Source organism: Alternaria ventricosa (genome assembly GCF_023758065.1).
Source record: "Alternaria ventricosa strain BMP 2768 chromosome Unknown scaffold_10, whole genome shotgun sequence".
Lineage (NCBI taxonomy): Eukaryota > Fungi > Ascomycota > Dothideomycetes > Pleosporales > Pleosporaceae > Alternaria > Alternaria ventricosa.
Genome location: NW_026055690.1, coordinates 1003720 through 1022697, shown reverse-complemented (window position 1 = coordinate 1022697; position 18978 = coordinate 1003720). Strand labels below are relative to the sequence as shown.

Below are 18978 nucleotides of genomic sequence, written 5' to 3'. Positions count from 1 at the left end.
TGACTGTCTGGACCGACAGTGACTGGTTGGCGTGAGATTACGCGGTGATCAAAGACTAGAGAGGGGTAAATAGAAAACTTTTGGTAAGGTAGTTTCATTTCGAATACGAATGCGTAAGTAATTCAACAAATAGATCAATCAAAAAGCAGGAACGCTCCAAAGAGAACTTCTGAACATCAGCTAGGCTACACTCGCAGCATCGTTCTTTGCCATCTGCTCCAAGTGGTCACAGAGACCCCTGATCTTTTCCTCAATACTGGCATTGAAGGCTACGGCTTTCTCAGGATCCCTAGGCGGCGCACCCATGACAGGAAAGTCAAGACGAGACTTTGCACACCATTCACTCACCTTAGGCTCTGCCATCCACTTGAGTCTGTTCTTCATAGAAGCGAGAAGAGTCGTAGGATATTCCGCCGGTATGCGAGTGTACGGAAAAGGGTCGCAAAGATAGTTCTTGAAGTCTTCGTTGTCGTAACTGGCTTCGACGTGTCCAATGAGAGCGGCGCTGAAGGTGGGCTGGAAGAACTTTATGTTCTGAATTGTAATGTTTCTGCCATTGAAGACAGGAGTAGGCGGCACGTTTCCTAAACCAGGCGCAGTGCAGTCGATGAAGAGGGTGTCAGGCACAGGAGTGTATGTGCCCTTCTCTAAAGTGACCTTGTCTGGGTCAATGCGCTTGACTCGTCCCTGGCGTATGATGTTCTTGACTTTCTTGACCTCGTCGAACTCCGTCTTTGTCACAATCGCGTGCCTGAACATGGTCGGCTCGATACTCTTGTCTAGACGGTGAGCATGCCCGAGCTCCTCCATGCGATGGAACATCTCTTGAGAAGTTTTGGACCCCATGATGGCAGCGGACTTTTCTTCCTGCAGTTGTTCAGGGTTGGGCGTCGTCTCTGGAGGTTGAAGGGTAGCGCGTTCCATAAACCAGGAGTCGCGCGGCATGATCCAAGAGATGTTGTCCGGGGCAATGCCTTGAGCTAAGAGCCACGAGCATGCGTCGACTGCAGTTTTCCCGGCTCCGACAATTGTATAGGCGCCGTAAGGTCGCTTCAGTGTTGTTGCTAAAGCGTTGGGTGTGACAAGATTGGCTTTGTCTGAAACCTCATACAAAGGTGGACCCATAGAGGGAACCGTGACCTTCACGTATGTGGAGTCTACAATGCGAGTGTTTGGTCCAACCCGGATGGTTCTCCCTGTGGTAATCGATTGAAACTCTCCATTGCCAGTGTAGTTGTGCAGTGGGTAATGGGTTACGCGACCGGACGGAAGGAGAGTACTGTTCAGGACCTTGGTGTAGTAGGCAACAATCTCGTCGCCCGTTGCCACCTCGGCAAGGCCCTTGTTGAATCCAACTTGATCAATCTTTTCGTCTCCGAGCTGTCGAGAGTTGACACCGTAGACGTGGGACGGTTGATGGAGGGTGACAAAGGGATAGGCAACTGTCCAATGACCTCCAGGACGGGAATAGCGATCGACAATGGCCACCGTAGCCTCCTTCTTGTCGGAAATCAAGGTATCAACGAAGGCCATGCCCATAGCACCGGCGCCAATGACAAGGTAGTCGACGGAGATAGTCTCGGTCATGCTAATTCCTGGCATCGTTCCTGAGGTACGTAGGTTGGAAGAGTCGTTTAGGGGGTTGTTGGTATGTTTGAGACGAAGAGGTGGCAGTTTTGGTGTAGCAAGAATAGAGAGGAGAAAGCAGCACCATATACCTTAGTAGATACCTTGTCCGGCCGAGACGCCTACACTAGATTATTTATCAGAGTCCAACAGACCGTTACTTCGGCACCATTCGCTGTCAATGTTGACAGTACTCTATGATTCCTTGAACTGTCCGTGTATGTTTCCTGTACATTGCTGCCGAGCCTGTTGTTGTGACAAAGTTGCCCCGGTCGGTCAGAAGCTCCAGTTTACGGACGTAAACAACGGAGCCCCACTATAACATCCTGGCTTGAAAGTGCCAACCTGCCAAGCAGTACTTGAGGCAAGTTTACGGACGTATAGGTACCCTACCATGGAGCCGTTGCGTACGAGCTTTGGCATCTCGCGATCCTCCGAACACGGCTGGAGATAGAGGTTCGAAGTGGCTTAGGTGCGGGCTCGTATCGCTACGGGTTCGGCTTCAGGTGCTTGAATTGGCGGTTCTTCTTATCTACCAGAGCACAATTGTATACAAATCGGAGGTCGCTGGTCTAGTCTTCGTCATCGCCATAGTATGGGCAAAAAAAATGGCAAAAAGAAGGATGTGCAAAAACATACAACAGCGGGGATTCGCTAGTGGTCACCCACCTAACTACTAATCCGCCGGTACACTGCTTGTATATGGCTGAGCGGACGGGAAGCCTAATTCTCAGTGTCCTATGGTCGTATGTGAAGGAAAGGGCGACTTGGTGGTATATGAAGCTATTGCATCGGCCTCGAGAGAAGAACGGCGGCGAGGACGGTATGAGAGGCGTCATGGGAGGGCCGCGATCGCTGGAGACAAGACCAGCACTACGATGTGCTCAGTGAGTGGACCTGTGGACATAATGCAGTCTGTCCAAGCCTGTCTCTTCGTCGGTCCTTGAAGACTCGCTGCGGTACGGCGCAGGGCGCTACCAAGGTATAGCTGTGATGGTGACGCATGCCGAGGGTGTGACCAGCTTGATACTGTAGAGCGGAACAGACACAGCAGTAGCAGTGGTAGTGGTGGTAGTGGAGCGGAGGAGTAATAGCCAAGATCCAAGTACCTCCTTCCTCTGCTTCAGGAGCCTCGTGGCATAGCGTGCATAGGCACGTGCGCAGGCGCGTCCACGTTCCAAGGCGCGTTAACAAGCCGATGACGTAGCGTGGCTTGGGGCCAGCCATCAACACCTGGGCAAATGGCGCATACATATCCAAGGCTGGGACTGGCAGTCGATAATCCATCTTCTTCAACAGCTACATAATGTTTACCACCAAGACAACCTCACTGCGAGCTCAGTCTCGCGTACCATGCCGGGCCAGGTGCCCAGCAGCGAGGAGACCGTATGCGACAGACCATGAGCAGCGTACGAAGGAGACGCTGAAGACATCATCGCGATTGACATGGTGAGTAATTGCTATTCCAACTCTTTGCGCGGTGCGAATTGCGTCCTCATACCGGCTGGACACGCCGTACTGACTCCGCTAGGCTCACCACGACCGCGGCCGCCGGCGCTGCAGCCCTCTACTACACCACCACCCCATCCACGTCCTCCGCTTCCGCCTCAACCTCCACGTCCTCCTCTGCGCAATCCACCTCTAAGGGCTCTCCACCCTCCCCGCCATCACATGATACCAGCCGACCAGGCCATCGCCACGAATCCGAGTACGCCTCCGACGTCCCCAAGCCCGTGGAAGACCGCCACGGCGACAGCGTCACCAAACACAGCATCGCCGCGCACAAGAACCAGAACAAGGTTCGCGAGGGCAAGTTCTCGGGCAAGGAGTTTGACAATCATGAGCAGGTGCATTCGCCGGGGAAGCCTGGAGGTGACTTCGAGGTCAAGCGGTAGGATGGAGGAAGGGATAAGGGAAGTGAAGATGGTTGAGCGTAGTAAAATGGATTGCAAAGTCATTGAGCGCACTCATGTTCTCGGTCGATATCGTATATCCATATTTATTTCGTTTCCTCTGTCGTGGAGAAAAACAAGATACGTCAGCGATTCATCCTTTTCGCATGCATTCTATCTTTGGCTCGTATATATCTTCGATCTAGGTCTTGTTTGCATCGCATTTTCGCATGTCTACTGCGGTCCAAGACCTGCATCCCTTAACTCCTTGAAGAACTTGTTAGAAAAAGCCGAATCGACAAATTCCAAAAACTTGGTAACCTGCTTCCCGTCCTCCGTGAAATGCAAGACTAGCGCGTATTCATTCGCGTACGGCCCAATGTCACTGTCTGCTGTACTCGTCGCATGCATGATACATGTATGCGCATCTGCATCATGCACCTCTGTGTGGACGGTGACCTGAGGCGATGTTAGTTGCTTGAACTCCAAACCACAACTTTGCGTCTTACCTTGAAGTTCCTGAAATGTGGCAGCATTTGACTGAAGCGCTCGCGATATTGGGTGTTGTTCTGGATTGGCCGTCCTAAAGATGCAGGAAGGACTTGTTGTGTGCAATCTTCCGTTCGATAAGCCATGATCTTGTCCATGTTCCAAGCATTGTATCCGTCGATGACGGCCTGGGCCGTTGCTTTCTGGGCGGCGAGAGTGGACATTGTGGATACGTTAGGTGATTAAAGAAGGAAGATATTGACAGTAGTGCAGTGGTATGTTGCTGTGAGGTTGTATTTAAAGCCTATGTACATGTCCAACTCACCACAATAGGCTAGCATGAAGCGGGCAGGTGGCGGGGCTGATGCACACATGCTCATCTACCGGTGGTGGATGCGCGATGATTTAGGTTTGTAAAGATGCGTCATGCACTAGGGCGAACATGTTGCGCGCCGAAACACTCACCACACAGCGCGCATTATGTTCCGCTGCTTACGCTGCCTCGGCCAGTTGCGCCTTCTCACATGCCCCAATGCACTTTCTCCCAACCCAACGCCTTGATAGTGGCATGTCACAGTATGCCCATAGTATCGCGCATGCGCGCTTGATCGCTGACGTTCACATGCAGGAGTGCGCAAAAAGCAAAACGCCTCTATTCTGTATTTAACCCCTGTCATTAAGAAAATTGCGAAGAAAAGAGGAGATAATGAGTCTTTGATCCCCGAGGTCAGGCTGGAACATAGTTCTGGTTCGGGCTGAGCATCGACTCGGAACCGTCCCCAATCAGATGCTCCCTCGAAAGGTCCAACACTCTCCGGATCAACTCCTCCGAGAGCTCTTTCTCTTCGTATTTCGAAATTGCAAGAGCAGTCCTAAGCAGATTCTTTATCTCGCGACCATTCAGTACGTACCTATTGATAGGTATTAGTAACGCTACGTGGTGCCTATAGGTACTGCTTACTCTGATCCGAGACGCGACAATGTTGCCTCGTCCCAACTTCCAGACCCGACTTTCCTCAAAAAGTTTCTCCAGATGTTAGTACGACGGGCACTATCGAGCGCTTCATATCGAATGGTTAGATGAATCCGAGATTCGAATGCCTTGTCAAAGTCCTCGAGACGGTTCGTTGTCAGGAACATGGTGCCTTTGTAATATTCGATGAGGCGAAGGAACACTTTGCGAATTGTTAGTCGTCAAGAAACTATGAAAGGCCGATTGACATCCTAGGTCTCGCTGGAGGCTTACCTGAAACATAAGCGTTTCGCTTGAGATCGGTTGCGGTCCTTTTAGCCAGAAACACGTCTGCTTCATCGAGCAATATGATCGCGTCCCACGCCTTTGCTCGGGTGAATATGGTACGAAGCTGGACATCCGTCTGCTCGATGTCTGTACCCAACTCGCCACTGGTTATGGAGTACATAGGACACTGAATGTGCTCAGCGACAGCCTCTTGACGCCGTTAGCTATTTTTCCGACCTCGCTCAGGCTCCCACGTACCTGCTGTCAGAGTCTTGCCGAGTCCCGGCTTGCCATAAAGGAGGAAGACAAGACCCTTGCCCTTGCCCGGTACAATATCCTGGTAGATCAGCGTCTAGTTGGACACGCCAGATTGGGTATAGCTTACATCGAAGTCATCTTGGTTTTGATGTGCCGAAACCATCGCGAGGATTGCAGTCTTCATTCTAACATCCAGTTCGAGGCTCTCAAATGCATTTGGATGCCATTCAATATCCCGTACTTCATCGACCAAGAAGAAAGCCCATATCTTTTCTACAAAAGAGTATCCTCTTACTCTAGCAGGGGTGAGAAGGGCTTGGTCATCAGAGATTTTGTAAGCTGGGGTATTGAGATGAGACATGAACCTGTCTTCCTTATCACTAGCCATGCGCGCCATGCTTTGGTCTTCGATCATGTCGTAGTCTTTGTTGACTGTATATCCATCGTCGTAGTCCATTGTTGCGCCCGACGTAGAAAGGAACGTCGCAAGACGCGGTGTAGCTTGTGCGTGTGTCTCGTAGTCTAACATGACCCGCCCCGAAACCTGATCACGTTAGTAATCTTCAAAGTCTTGACGCTAAACTTACATGGCCTGGTATCAATTTGTCGACATGAACAATGCGTTCATGAGGAGGCTCCGACCAAGCCAATGCTGCTCAGTCTGTTAGTCAGTACGAGACGAATAGCTCTAACACTGACCATTATAATGCATGTGAGTTTTCTCCAAGATTTCTCTCCACTTCCTTCCGCGCTGTATCAGCCTTTCTCTTAGGGTTTCCGTATTTTCCTTCTTGTGAAATCGTATTGGGTACACCACCAAGGTATCGATTTTGACCGGAGTGGGAAATTCCCTGATCTTGAGTTTCTCCGTACACATGCCGAAACGTGTGCCATTATAGTCCCATCTTTTAGCCTCAATCTTGAAATACGGTGTCAAGTCGTCGTCAGTGCCTTGACGCACTTCTGGCACGTATTCGCAAGTGTCAACAGTGTAGCACTCGTCGAAGTGATCGCCTTGAGCAATGATCACCTCTTCCGGCCTGAAGAGTGTCCAGAGCAGAGGATAAGAGACCATTTGGTAGGGTTCAGAATGTCCGTAATCACGTTCGGTCTGCGACAGATTCTTGTCCATGAACTTAATTAGCACATCCAAGTGCTCTTTCTCGACCACTGTCCTTGATTTGTCGGAAGCATAGCTTCGAAGTTCCTTGCGGTAATGAAACAGTGGTGCGTACGGCTTGGAGATGGCGACGAAATCAGAATCGAAGTTCATTGAGGGATGATCTCCCAAGACATTGCGGAAGGCCCTTAGTATCTGGGGTGATCGAACTTCAAGATCTGTCGATTGTCGTTCGCCCAACATGTTGAATCTTCTCCGCAGAACCAGGATATAGTCCTCATATCTGGCTGAGACGCTGGATTTAGCTTGATGTCGGTTGGGGGTTAAGGTAATCAATGGCGCATCTCCCCATTGTTCTTTCTCGCGAATGTCTACCAGATCAACCTTGAAATCGAAAGGCTCCTCGTCGTGTGCTGAAACTGGTTGTGTAGCTGTGGTCGGGACGTTGGCAACATCCTGGAGGATCCCCCGTCGCGCGGCGCTGTAATCTTCCACCGACATCGGAGAGTGTCTTTCTTTTCAGATCATGATAACAGAGTATGCTGTGAGCGTTTTGAATTGATGCGGCGACTTGGGCTTCGTATGACACATGGTAGCATGGTAGGGCTATCACGTACTCCTCTGCCCAAACTCTATTGCGGCTTAGCAACGCAAGTACGCATAGCGAACTTCCACGTATTCAGGTCATGCATGAAAGATCGGGGCGCAGTTCGTATTTCAGACCACGTCATCATGAAGATGTATCGAGAGAAGTTAGATCGATGCAGCCTCGTCCCCTTAAAGGTCGTCAAATGTAATGCAACCTATCAAAATAACGGCCTTGGGTCCTTACTAAGACGGACGAATAAATGTCGCCTCGTTGAGGTATGTCAGCAGCTGAACTGCAAGGCAGAATCGTCCTGCAGGACAGGATCTTCGCCAGCCCGTGCCGAGATGGGTTAGCCTCATGCAGCCTCGTCGCTCAACGAGCAGGTTGCAAGCATTCTGATGCGCAGCCTTATGCTTGACTAGCCGACATTGAACGTCGAGGGTCTAGACTACAGAGCCAGAATGCGGATGATCACTGAAATTCGAGCTTACGTGCATGAATCCCACTGCTCAGCCCCTAGACTTGCAGCTCTATCGTTATGAGGCTTTCGGGCCTAGCAAGCCCATACCCGTCGCATGATCTAGCCTGGGGCGATGTGATACATTCACATCGTAGACTGTAAAAGTTTCGCTCTGCACTTGCTGGTTGTTGGATACCTCGGGCTGGGAGCTTTGAAACCTTGGAAGCCATGAGCACAGAACAATCGCTCTTGTGAGATACACGCCCGCTGAACCTACGTTAAGAGACTGACTTTGTAGTGAGCGAGAAAAGCAGACTCCGCCACTAGGGCTTGGATACAACTTACCCGAAAAGCCAAGCAAGCGAGGAACTCTCTCCAGAAGCAATCATGTATTTACGTTCCAAGGGGAAAATATCATGAAACGAGCGACCGAACATGAAAAATACAGCAAAGGTGGCATGCGCTTAACCGGGCTACCAAAGTTCGACGATCTGAAGAACTACGGTATATCCACGAATACCGAGAAACACCTCTGGACATTGGAAATCCGACGATTGACAGTCGACGCTGCATCTGAAGATGCGCTCATATTCGACAGTAGCGGAATCTTCGACCGAACAGACCCGACGACATTTGAGAACCTCTCAAATCTTGCTGACCAAATTGCATGCAACTTTTCAATAGTAGTACACGATAATACCCTGCACGTACTGGAACATTGCCGTTGGATTTCGACCCTTTCGAATGCAGTCCGGAACTTCAAAGATGCCAGAACGCGACTCACCACCAGATATGAACAGGACGAAGAAAAGGTGAAAGCTCGTCGTCCAAAACTACTCGAATCCGCCGACGACAACCGGAAGGTATATTTCGCCCTTGTTGATTACATCACTAGCCAGGTTGCTAGGCTGGTGGTGCGCTCCGCAACAGGCGATTATTGGAACCATCACTCCCTCGCAATCCTAGCCAAATGGTCTGCGAAGCTGAAGATACTGTCATATAACCCGGCTCAATACGCCTCTCTTTCTCTAGCTGCCGCGGAAGAGCTACTAGAAAGAATGAAAGATAGCGAGACCAAGGACAACGTGCAGGTATTGAAGGTCCGCGCTACGGATGCGAAGGAAGAGGACAAGGAAGACATGGACATCAACTCGCAAGCCGAAGCTGACATCACAGGCTACTACTTCCAGGATCACTACGGGATGCAAGTCTTCCTTTCACAGCTCTTCAACTACGCGGTGAATGCACTGTACGCATCTGAGAAGACTGGAACTCCGCCCAACTGCTTCGAAGTCTGCACATTGGCATATGAGACGGGCCTTCGACGAAGTCTGACTGTAATATCGAGCGATCGCCGAGGTGACGTAGCAGCGACTTCGGACGCTACGCATGTGACCTGCAGCTACACTGCTTTTCAGAATTTGAGAAAGAATGTTGAACATCTCAAAGCAAAACGCCAACCGCCCCGCGACGATGCGCGTGACCAAACGCGTATCCACTGTCAATACACCGAGGGCTCCGTATCAGAAGTCCACGACTTCCGTACATCACGCTTCGACGACATAGTTTCCATCATGATTCCTCTATCATTGACTGATCCTTTTGTCGCAATTGGAATGGGCCTGATGCTGGACTTTGCGACGGGCAACAGCGAAGACGAAGACCCCGTGCTACAGTTTGAGCGAAAACATTTTACCGCCAAATTCGTGGTGACGACTGCAGCGTGGGAAGATAGACAGCACAAGCTCAAGTTTACTAATGCCGCTCGTCAACCTGATCTAGAGGTTTTGTCAGTGTCTCAAAGTCCTTTGAGTAAAGCGATACGTGGTAAGGCTATTTCAACCTTTCGGATTGTTTGGGCTGTACTGACTATCAGAAGCTGGTACTAGTTTTAAGGACATCTTAGCAACACCCCCAGAACCGGGAAAGGTTGATCCGCTATCATCAGGTGGTAGCCCGGGTAGCCTGAGCCAAGCCAATTTGGAGAAACAGAGGTTCGCGGAGATGCGCATGAACGAATGGATCATATCCGAGCTCACGGTGACGCTCAAGTGCCACCGCTACGTCTACACCATTCTCTGTTTTTGCGCCGTGCTCATATGCGGTGCAACAGCAGTTCCGTTCTCAGTGCAGAACCGCCTCAAGGGAGTCGATCCATTCAACATCACCACCTTCGCTTGGCTGCTAGCTGGTTTCATCCTTGTGATAGCGAAATCACGCTATGTTTGCGAATGGCCGTGGCATGACTTCCTACGCGGACGCGTGGTTTGCAAGTCGATCAAAGAGATGGCTGACGTGACGGGTATCGACGATCAGATGATTTTGACGAGCTTACTACACAACGAGCGGGACACCACGCTCATTACCAAGGGCCCGTATAACGGCATGTTCGACCGGCGGGCCGAATCGGGGAACGAAGGTTTCAGTATCGATATTCCGGTACACCTATCGACGATGCTTGCCAGCGGTTTTATTGTGTTGAAGGTTCTGTCTGTCAAAGGTGAAAGATTGATCTGTCTGGATGTAAGGAAAGGCTCGGAGTGGGGATCTAGTGCGGCGATGCGACATCAAAATTCGGAGTTTTTGACGTGCACGGATTTGGATGATGATAGCGATGTCAACGAGGAAGTTCGGGAGAATCCTCACGGTACGGCTAGGAAGAAGATAATGAGGCTGAGTAGGATCCATTTCACGTGGACGAAGGTGCTGGGCGTGTATGTTAAGGATTCGTTATTTGGCTAATCTCATACCTAGTTAGTGTGCGTTTGAAGTATTGTACTACGCAGCATCGATCACAACAAAGCTTTGTCTTTTCCAGTAGACGTGTTCGGTTTGTGGAGTGTCACGGAGAGTCAAAGGGGCCGAGGTGGCAGGGTGGCGGCCTCGGCTGTGAGATAAGCGACAATCACGTGTCGATAAGCGATGACGACCGCCTTGGCGACTTCGGGAGGTAAGGAGGCATCCCAACACTCTCACTGCCTCTCTCTTGGCAATATTGCGACAACGCGTCTTGCGACGTGTAAATCGCAAACGCCACGGCTATCCAAACGGATTTGAATAACGTAACTTTGAGCTTGTGATAAGAGAGACGCCGCGCGGCACGCGCAACACCAGCCCTGCAGCGCGATCGTAAGAACTTCTTGCGTCATGCCTCAATATAGTGATGCCGCCCGGCTGAAGCCAAGTCACTACGTTACATCTACAGCATGGGGCGCAATTTGTGCTGCCTTCTGGTTGTTTTGGCAGTTTGCCTCGTCGCTGCCTTCCTCTACTAGCGCCGCCACCAACTCATGTTCTCAACCGTTGCACATCACGTTAAGCCACAAGATCGAACTTGCATGCCTGATCGCAAACTTCCAGAAACGCTAATCCATGATCTATCGAGTGGCTGTTCATCTGCTCACTGGTGGACGGCGACGCCACATTTCTCGGCGGAGCGCAAAAAGAAATCATCGTAGGCACGATTACCGCAGCACGCGCCTGATGCCATCGTTTCTCTACCAGTCTGCCTGAAGGAGAGAGGGTAGGCTTCACCGCGCCAAAGATCAAGGCAGACTGTAGGCTCCAAACGTTTGTTTTCCGATGCTAACCATGCAATCGCCAAGTCAGGTATATGTTGATAAGGCTCGCACGCTCGACTTAAGACCTCTATCTCTCTACATGGCTTCATTAATGCATATACTTCCCGGCACCTAGCTAGTAGAACCCGATGCCACTTGCGCGAGAGATAGGCACACAACGCACATCTCCACAGATCATCATGGCCGGTCAGACTTGTTACGACACCACTACGTCCCTCACAAAAAATGAGCAGGAGATCCGACTCATCGAACTTCTCCCAGGTCTACCACCAGCGGAACTCGAATGCAGACTTAAAACGGTTTCGTTGAAAGACCATCCATCATATGAAACAATGTCATATACATGGGGACGACCAGAGGACACCAGTACAATCCTGGTCAACGATATCCACACTTCAATTCCAGCCAATCTCGAAGAAGCGTTACGACATTTACGAAGACCCGACATACCACTTACGATTTGGGCAGACTCCATATGTATCAACCAAAAGGATGAGGCTGAAAAGACATGGCAGGTAGCCATGATGGGCGAGATATACTCCTCTTGCACGTCGGCATATATCTGGCTCGGCATACCGCAGAATGAAGCTGAGCCACATGGTGGGGAGGACGATCTCGGTGCGGAAACGGCAATCAACCCATTCACATTAGCTTTGCATTTCGCCAACGACAGTCATTCGTGGGAACTGCCATGCTTCCAGCGATCCGGTCCTACAGGTCAGTGGGAGTTCTTTCCATCACTCCTCTTCCAGAAGATCTATTCAGGATATGTGGAAGCCTCTACACGGGCCTGGTGGTCGCGTGTGTGGTGTGTACAAGAAGCCATCCTCTCTCCGAGCGCTATCGTTGTATTCGGCCAATGGCGAATCCCGTTCTCCACCCTGAAGCTTGCGGGATTGCGCCATGCATACCACGTGTGGGGTTGCTGTTCTGAAGTCTCCGCCCTTTTTCCCGTTTCGGGTCATTACGTCAACCGAAGCGATCTTGTTCTCCAGCTGGATCCTGACGATGTCGACCGTTCGCCTCGAAATATCTCTTCCGACTTTGACAAGGTGCTCCGAACCTTTCGATACAAGGCCTGTCAGAACCCAAGGGATCGTATCTATGGGTTGTTGGGTCTTCTTGATCAAAGCACAGAGCCACAGATCGCGCCAGACTACAGTCGCAGTATTTATCAAGTGTACCTTGATGCTATGGAAGTCTTAATGGTTCGTTCTGACGGCGACTTACGCTACCTGACTGGCTCTGGCTTTCACTCACAACAGCATGAGCTGCCTTCCTGGGTCCGGAACTTTGCAGCTCCTATCTCTCGAGTTATAGCATATGAGGAGATGACACGCTATGGAGCCTACAGCTTATACAACGCCGCCGCGTCAACCCGAGCAACGCCGAAACGTAAACAAGGCTCGAGCCTTTCTCTGGCCGGTGTTAGAGTTGACAAGATTACTGAAGTCGGCCTGCCGGTTCTGGGAGATGATCAGGATATCCTATGGAAGGTCTTGCTTAGCTGGACCGATCTCGTTAGACGAGCAGACTTGTCAGGAAATGCTGCAAGGGATTCGATAAAGAGTGGCACCTTCTGGCGCGTAATACAAGCTGACGCTATGCTTTTGGAGAAGCGCAAATGCCGCAGACTTACCTCGGAAGATGTACCAAGAACTAGCATCACATCCGACACCAACGGAGTACGAGATTTCATGGGGAGTTCTGATGAACGTATGGAAGTCGAAGTAAAATATGTCGAGGCAGCTACATACGGTCGGAGCATGTTCCGTACTGAAGCCGGGCGTATAGGTCTCTGTCTGCCTGAAAGTCAGGTAGGCGATGAGATCTGGGTACTACATGGTGGGAGAGTACCATTTGTGCTACGCTCGGGTGATGTATCGACTGCGAAAGATCTCCCAGGTGACATAATGCGTTTCCATAATTTCATTGGAGAAGCATACCTCCATGGAATCATGGATGGAGAGGCGATGAGCGGGAGCAACAGTTCGGTCGAAGAGGTACTACTGATGTAGCTCTGTTGCGCGAACGAGACGATCAAGTTATAGTCCTTGTGTCGTGTAGACATGAGCATTCCACTGTCTAGCGACCAACTCAATCAGTCAACTCATCATCAAACCCCGCAAACCTCAACGTCCTTCCCATGATTTCCTTTCCATCCACAACCATCCTCGCAGCAACAACCTCATAAGCGTCACCTTCATACACCCTTAGTGCATCTTCCTGATCAACCGACCCGCAAGAGAACGCGAACCCAGCCAACACAGAGCCTGGCTCATCGACTAAGGCTTTATAATTCTCCGCCCACATCCTGACACGCCCATCCAACAAGATAGCCGGTCGTAAAGGAGGCAGCTCATCGACAGACACACCAAACAGTCGTTCAAGCCTTGCCGGATCCGTCAGTGTGCCATAGAAAAAGCAGTGAACAGGAAATTCGTGTAAAGGCTGTTCGGTGGGCTCAGCTGCGAGATTGGGCCGGTACTGAGGAAGTGTTGGATCGCGACCCAGCAACGGCAGTTCCCCAGTATCTTTATGCGCAAGTCCAATCCTGATCTTCGTAAACCTCTGTTTCGAACAGTGCTTCTCAACCCAAGCATCAAGAGCCTTCATTAATGATTGAGACAGCCGACAAAACCCCGCTTCACCGTCTTCCCCAACGCCACTTTCAAGTTGTGGTACGCGAGAAAGACCGATAGCATTCGCTACACCGCGAGGTGTAGAAAGATGATGCTCCAGCCGGAAGAGATAAGATGCCTCAAGCCGGCGACGGGGACGTTTCGGCGATGAGGTGGTGGAAGTATTCGTAGATCCAAAAGGTTTTGATGGGATGTGTGGTAGGTCAAAGTCGCCGCCCAGCTCCTCAAATGCCCGTGTGGCGGCATCGTCTAGTTCGAGATAGTCCATATTCGATGGTGTGATAGCGGACTGTCTGTGTTATCGACAATTTGGAAGTTTTTGTGAGATGTTGGAATGGATAATGTTTGTCCTAAAAGAATGTGTGCGCAGGCAGTCTATGGAATTACCAAAAAAGGCCGCAAAGACAAGAGCGCAACTTCGGTTGACCGAGTACCTGATGCAGCAATTACTCCCGACTCAAAGCCCGATCCATGGTACTGTTGTGACGCGCAGCAACGAGCCACTCACAGTTTCTGTAATCCAAACCTATGGTAATTTACCAACAGCTGGTTTCGAGCTCACCTTTGTCGACAAAGAAAAAAGACTTTACAACTGCTTGATGAATGCTACTTGCCGTGTTTGAAATAAATGGACATGCGAAATGACACGGCTAGGACTATGAGACTGGGACCTACCTACGGGGGTGTAGTACGAGTATTATGACTACAACAGATCTGGAGCAGGCTTCCAGTTATCAGAATCAGATGCGTAGCCGTCAGGCATGTTTGTTGAACATGATTTCCAGATAATTCGACGAGACCGCAATTGCCGCCATAGCACATGGACTGAAAACTTGCTCAAGGACCATCATCGATGTCCAGCCAGACATCAGCAAGTACTGTGTGAACATGTGCACCAAAACGAATAGCGAGTATAGTTGGTTCATTAACCGTTTCCATTCCATTAAGCATTACACTAGATAATAATAGTCCCTTTCTTTCCGCGGTGGTAGGCTCCAACCGAGCCCGTCATTACCACCCATACCAATCCGACATGAACATAGCATTCAACAGAATGCCTCTGCCATGCCGTTCATGTCACAACATCATCAAACCCCCTATATGCAGACGTCCAGCCTCTCAAAAAGTAGAATGCGGAAAGTGTGGCGGCCGGGCGCTGAAGCGAATGTATACAACGCACAGACACGACTGTGTCAGAAAAGTCCAAAAGGTAAGCGACCGACTTGGGTATCAAAAAAAGGTGTACAATAAACCACGCGTTTGTAGCGCTAAAGGGATGCCCACGAGAAGAATGGTTGTGGTTCCCCGATGCATGCATGGCTGCAGCGACTCTGCTGCCGCCGACGCTAGTGATTCTATGCCGTCAAATCCATGGTGTAGATAATGGATCGCTGAAATGCTTCGCAAACAAGAAAAAACTCCGCTCCAATGCATAGGTCGTTAGAGGCCGTCACCCGGGGAGGTAAGGTGATAGTGCGAAACGTAGGGATGAGTATAAGTCTGTGGCGAGGGAGATGAAGATGTGTCGTAGGTCTTAGTCTTTGCGGAGGGTGGTGGGCTCCGTGTCGGATCCGATGGTCTCGCCTTCCCAGAGGCTTTGAGAGTCGTCGGTTGGTGATCGTGCGCCGATGGGACTCCTGCCACCGGTGGAGTAGGAGGAAGAGGAGCCGCTAGCCCAGTCGTCCGAGTCGGAGTGGGCGTGGGAGGGGAATTCCTCGTAGATGTCGAGCATGCTGTAGCCGGCACCGTCCATGGGGTCGCCAATCTCGACGTAGTCGTAGTCCCAGCGGAACTCCTTGTCGGATTGCGGGCGGGGGAGGAACTTGGCGCGGCCGAAGAAGTAGCAGACACCGGCAACTGAGGAAATTAGCACTAAAAAGGGTTGAGGTTGGATATCAAGACTTACGCAGACTGCCAGCTACCAGGTCAACGGCATAGTGGTGGGAGAAGTACATGGTCGACCACCAAAGCCACATGGTGTAGAAAACGTACACGGGGAAGAGCCTGGGGAAGACGTGTCCCATAAACAGCGTCTCGAGAGTAGCCCATCCAGAGTGCAACGAGGGGAACGCGCCAAAGACCAAGGGCGAAGCGTGGAAGCCCGAGGTGTAGAGATCAATGCCAGTCAGCTTGTCGATTGCCTTGAGTCCCGCGGCGTCACCAGGGATGCTGTAGTTGGCGGGGGCCAATCCGTAGGTGTTCTCGTACCAGGGGGGCGAGCAGGGGAAGACCATCTGGATCAGAACAGCTGTGATGTTCATGTAGCCAAAAGCGCGCGCCCAGATTGGCAGGGTGCCAGGAGGCGCCCAGATGAACATGCATGCGCTGACAACGACAGGCGATACGTAGTGTACGACTCCGTAGGGCAACCAGGCGAGGAGGTCCAGGACTGTGTGCTTGTGCGCGGAGAGGATGTTGCTGAGGTTGGCGCCGTAGAGGATGTTCTCGAGGGCGGGGAGGACGCGGACCCAGATGGCAGGGCGGTAGTCTGGCGAGATGTATCTGGGGCATGTTAGTATGGATCTTGCCACAAGTTTGAGGAAGTGGATTACGCACTTGCAGCTGGAGAAGAGGAATAGCCATGTAAGAGTAGGGAGCAATGGGAGGAGAAATTGTCGTGTGATGGGCAAACACAGGCCCGTCATGAGCAGCGTGGCTATGAATGTCTTGGCAAAAGGCCCCGGCGCCTCGCTCACGGAGAGGGAGAAGATGGCGAGGAGGGCGAGGAAGAGATACTGGGCATCGTATATGCTCCAAGAATGGGAGCGCAGGGAGCGCAGGGTATCCGAGGGCGAGAAGGACGTCTCGAGCCCGGCGATGGATGACGTGGGCGCCTGGCGACTGCGTATGCGCGACTTGGTGGCCCTCCACTTCCTGCGCACGCGGTGGGGGATAAGACTGGGCAGGGCGGAGAGGCCCGGGACCTTTGTGCGCGACAGCATGTCGGCGGCGGTGCTGTTGTCGAGGAATGCGAGGTAGCTCTTGTTCGTCATGGTGAGGATGGCGCGGGAGGAATGGCGGTTCAGGGCTCGGTCGCTCGGGGGTAGTCTGTGTGGCGCAGTTCCAGGTAGGTGCAACAGCAGACACGCGACCAGAGGCGGGTGAAAGCACGTCGAAGTTGTTCGGCGTGCAGGAGGTGGGCGAGCGGACAAGAGGGAAAGAAGGCGGAAGAGGGCGGACTAGGGATTATGAAAGGCAGCCGTGACTTAGTGGAAGCTCCGGATGGCTGAGGCTTGCACAGCGCGCTGCCGGGGGGTCAAATTAGGTCCGCAACGTGAGCGGCTACGACGGACCCGGCTAGCCTGCGAGCGCGCTCAATTTCGTTTACACCAGGACGCTGTGACGGGCGCCAGGATTCGCATCATTGTTTCGACCGCGTTGGCAAAGAATGCGAGTGCCCGTGGTTGACGCTTTCGCTTTCACCGTGGGCACTCATGGTAGCATGCGACCCCAACCACGGCACTGATAACGTTTCCAGGGCCTCTGCATCTGCAGGCATGTGACCCTTGCAGCACACCCGTCGACTTCCTTATCACGTTGCTGGTCGCACTCACACATGGCTTTGTCATCTTGGTACGGGTCCCGTCTAGCAAAACTGCTGCTGGGCTCGCGCCAGAGTGATGCAGCGGTGCGTTAGACCCTTGGTTAGCCTGTCATGACATCAACATACAGGTGACCGCATCGTGCCGTCAAGCCATGGCAGCCACTTGATGGGCAATCGTCTTCCATCGACTTCCGCATCCCGGTCTGTCGTTGTACGATGTACGCGATACGGGCATGTGCTGGTCAGCCTCGTTCGCTGTCGGCGTTGTCTCACAAGGCGTGCGGCCACCCACCCCAGCCTCAAAGACACACGAAACATGCCCAAACTTTCTCACCTCTTGCACGCTACTTACCAATCACGCCCCGACACAACTCTCACCGCACCAGAAAAGCCACCGCTGACTGTACCCGCGCCATTCCTACCGTCCGTCGCGACGTCTGAATAGGCGCCCTCGGCACCTCGCAAGATCCGCAACCCGTGCAGTCCTCGCCCTCTTGGCGCAGACACATCCTCACCCGTTTTTCCACTGCCATGGTTCCACCCGCAACCCTGTGCTTTTCACGCCCGATGCGCAATTTCTTTTTTCCTGTCCGATCCACCCACTGCCCAATCGCCGATGGCCATCTCGGTCTCGCTCTCTCGGACATTGTAGGCGGAGGCTCGGACGAACACAACCTCCACCGCGCTTTCCTCTCACGACATTCGCCCTTTCCCAAACCACACTAACCAACACTAAATAATCGAACAAATCTCTTTACCGAGTCACAGCCAAAGGAAAAAAACTCAATTCAATAAAAACTCGATCACGCAGACTTCACTCGATTTGTAGGCTAAATCACAAAAGAAGAGTCGAGATTCGACATGGCGACCATCGCAATTTCCCTCCTCCTTTTGCAATGACTCTCACACCCTTCTCCAACAAATGCCATGTACATCCCTTACAACACTAACATTACCATGCTCATGCCTTGACTCAGAGTCTCTCCCCAACAACATGCTGCCCAAACAAACAAAACCCACCCGCATCCGCTGCCCGTCCCTTTCTCCGCCCGTTTGCTGTCCTGCATCCACATCGCAGAAAAGAAAAGAAGCACAACATGCCCCGTTGTTTCACTAAAACACAATCCAGGTACAGCTGCACTACGCGAACGCGAAAATGTCGCGCAAGAACCTAGTAGTCTCGTTTTCGTATCCCGCGTATCCAGCCTCTCTCTTCGTGCGAGGTGCTTCCCCGTCTCGCGCACCGCGATGGGGTCCGAGCGCGGCCAAACCGTCGCTCCGCCGCCGTCGTCCCTGCTGCAAAAGCGGGAGTCGGGTAATTGCCATTTGCTGACTACTTTTGCCGAGACCGTCGTGCTGCCGTTCGGCACGCCGGCTGACGGTGAAGGGTTGTCGCGATGATCTGTGGTGGATGATCTCGGAAGAGTCGGAACGCGGATGCGGTGGGAGGAGTAGGGGAGGGGGATCTCAGGGGATGCTCCACTGAATGTGTGCGGTTGCGGATGCGATCGTCAGGTACGGTGTTGTGGAGGGAGGA

The 18978-nt window shown here is 51.9% G+C and overlaps 6 protein-coding genes across 6 annotated transcripts; 2 read left to right on the top strand and 4 right to left on the bottom strand.

Annotated features, from left to right (window-relative positions):
- Nucleotides 1-180: 180 nt before the first annotated feature.
- J4E93_006424 (uncharacterized protein) lies at nt 181-1602 on the bottom strand (the record flags this gene model as incomplete). Its single annotated transcript, XM_049344337.1, has 1 exon — nt 181-1602. The coding sequence occupies one exon, from the start codon at nt 1600-1602 to the stop codon at nt 181-183; it is 1422 nt and encodes a 473-aa protein (XP_049198772.1).
- Nucleotides 1603-3072: 1470 nt separating this feature from the next.
- Nucleotides 3073-3521, top strand: J4E93_006423 (uncharacterized protein; the record flags this gene model as incomplete). The annotated part of the gene is made up of 2 exons (XM_049344336.1): nt 3073-3079; nt 3190-3521. 2 exons carry the CDS (start codon nt 3073-3075, stop codon nt 3519-3521), a joined length of 339 nt encoding a protein of 112 aa, XP_049198771.1.
- Nucleotides 3522-3752: 231 nt separating this feature from the next.
- Nucleotides 3753-4231, bottom strand: J4E93_006422 (uncharacterized protein; the record flags this gene model as incomplete). Its single annotated transcript, XM_049344335.1, has 2 exons — nt 3753-3977; nt 4028-4231. 2 exons carry the CDS (start codon nt 4229-4231, stop codon nt 3753-3755), a joined length of 429 nt encoding a protein of 142 aa, XP_049198770.1.
- A 503-nt stretch (nt 4232-4734) lies between these two features.
- J4E93_006421 (uncharacterized protein) lies at nt 4735-7126 on the bottom strand (the record flags this gene model as incomplete). Its single annotated transcript, XM_049344334.1, has 7 exons — nt 4735-4918; nt 4969-5182; nt 5254-5394; nt 5506-5584; nt 5633-6049; nt 6093-6157; nt 6205-7126. The coding sequence occupies 7 exons, from the start codon at nt 7124-7126 to the stop codon at nt 4735-4737; spliced, it is 2022 nt and encodes a 673-aa protein (XP_049198769.1).
- A 964-nt stretch (nt 7127-8090) lies between these two features.
- J4E93_006420 (uncharacterized protein) lies at nt 8091-10355 on the top strand (the record flags this gene model as incomplete). The annotated part of the gene is made up of 3 exons (XM_049344333.1): nt 8091-9501; nt 9554-10197; nt 10332-10355. The coding sequence occupies 3 exons, from the start codon at nt 8091-8093 to the stop codon at nt 10353-10355; spliced, it is 2079 nt and encodes a 692-aa protein (XP_049198768.1).
- Nucleotides 10356-15431: 5076 nt separating this feature from the next.
- Nucleotides 15432-16890, bottom strand: J4E93_006419 (uncharacterized protein; the record flags this gene model as incomplete). The annotated part of the gene is made up of 3 exons (XM_049344332.1): nt 15432-15754; nt 15804-16399; nt 16454-16890. 3 exons carry the CDS (start codon nt 16888-16890, stop codon nt 15432-15434), a joined length of 1356 nt encoding a protein of 451 aa, XP_049198767.1.
- Between the last annotated feature and the right edge of the window lie 2088 nt (nt 16891-18978).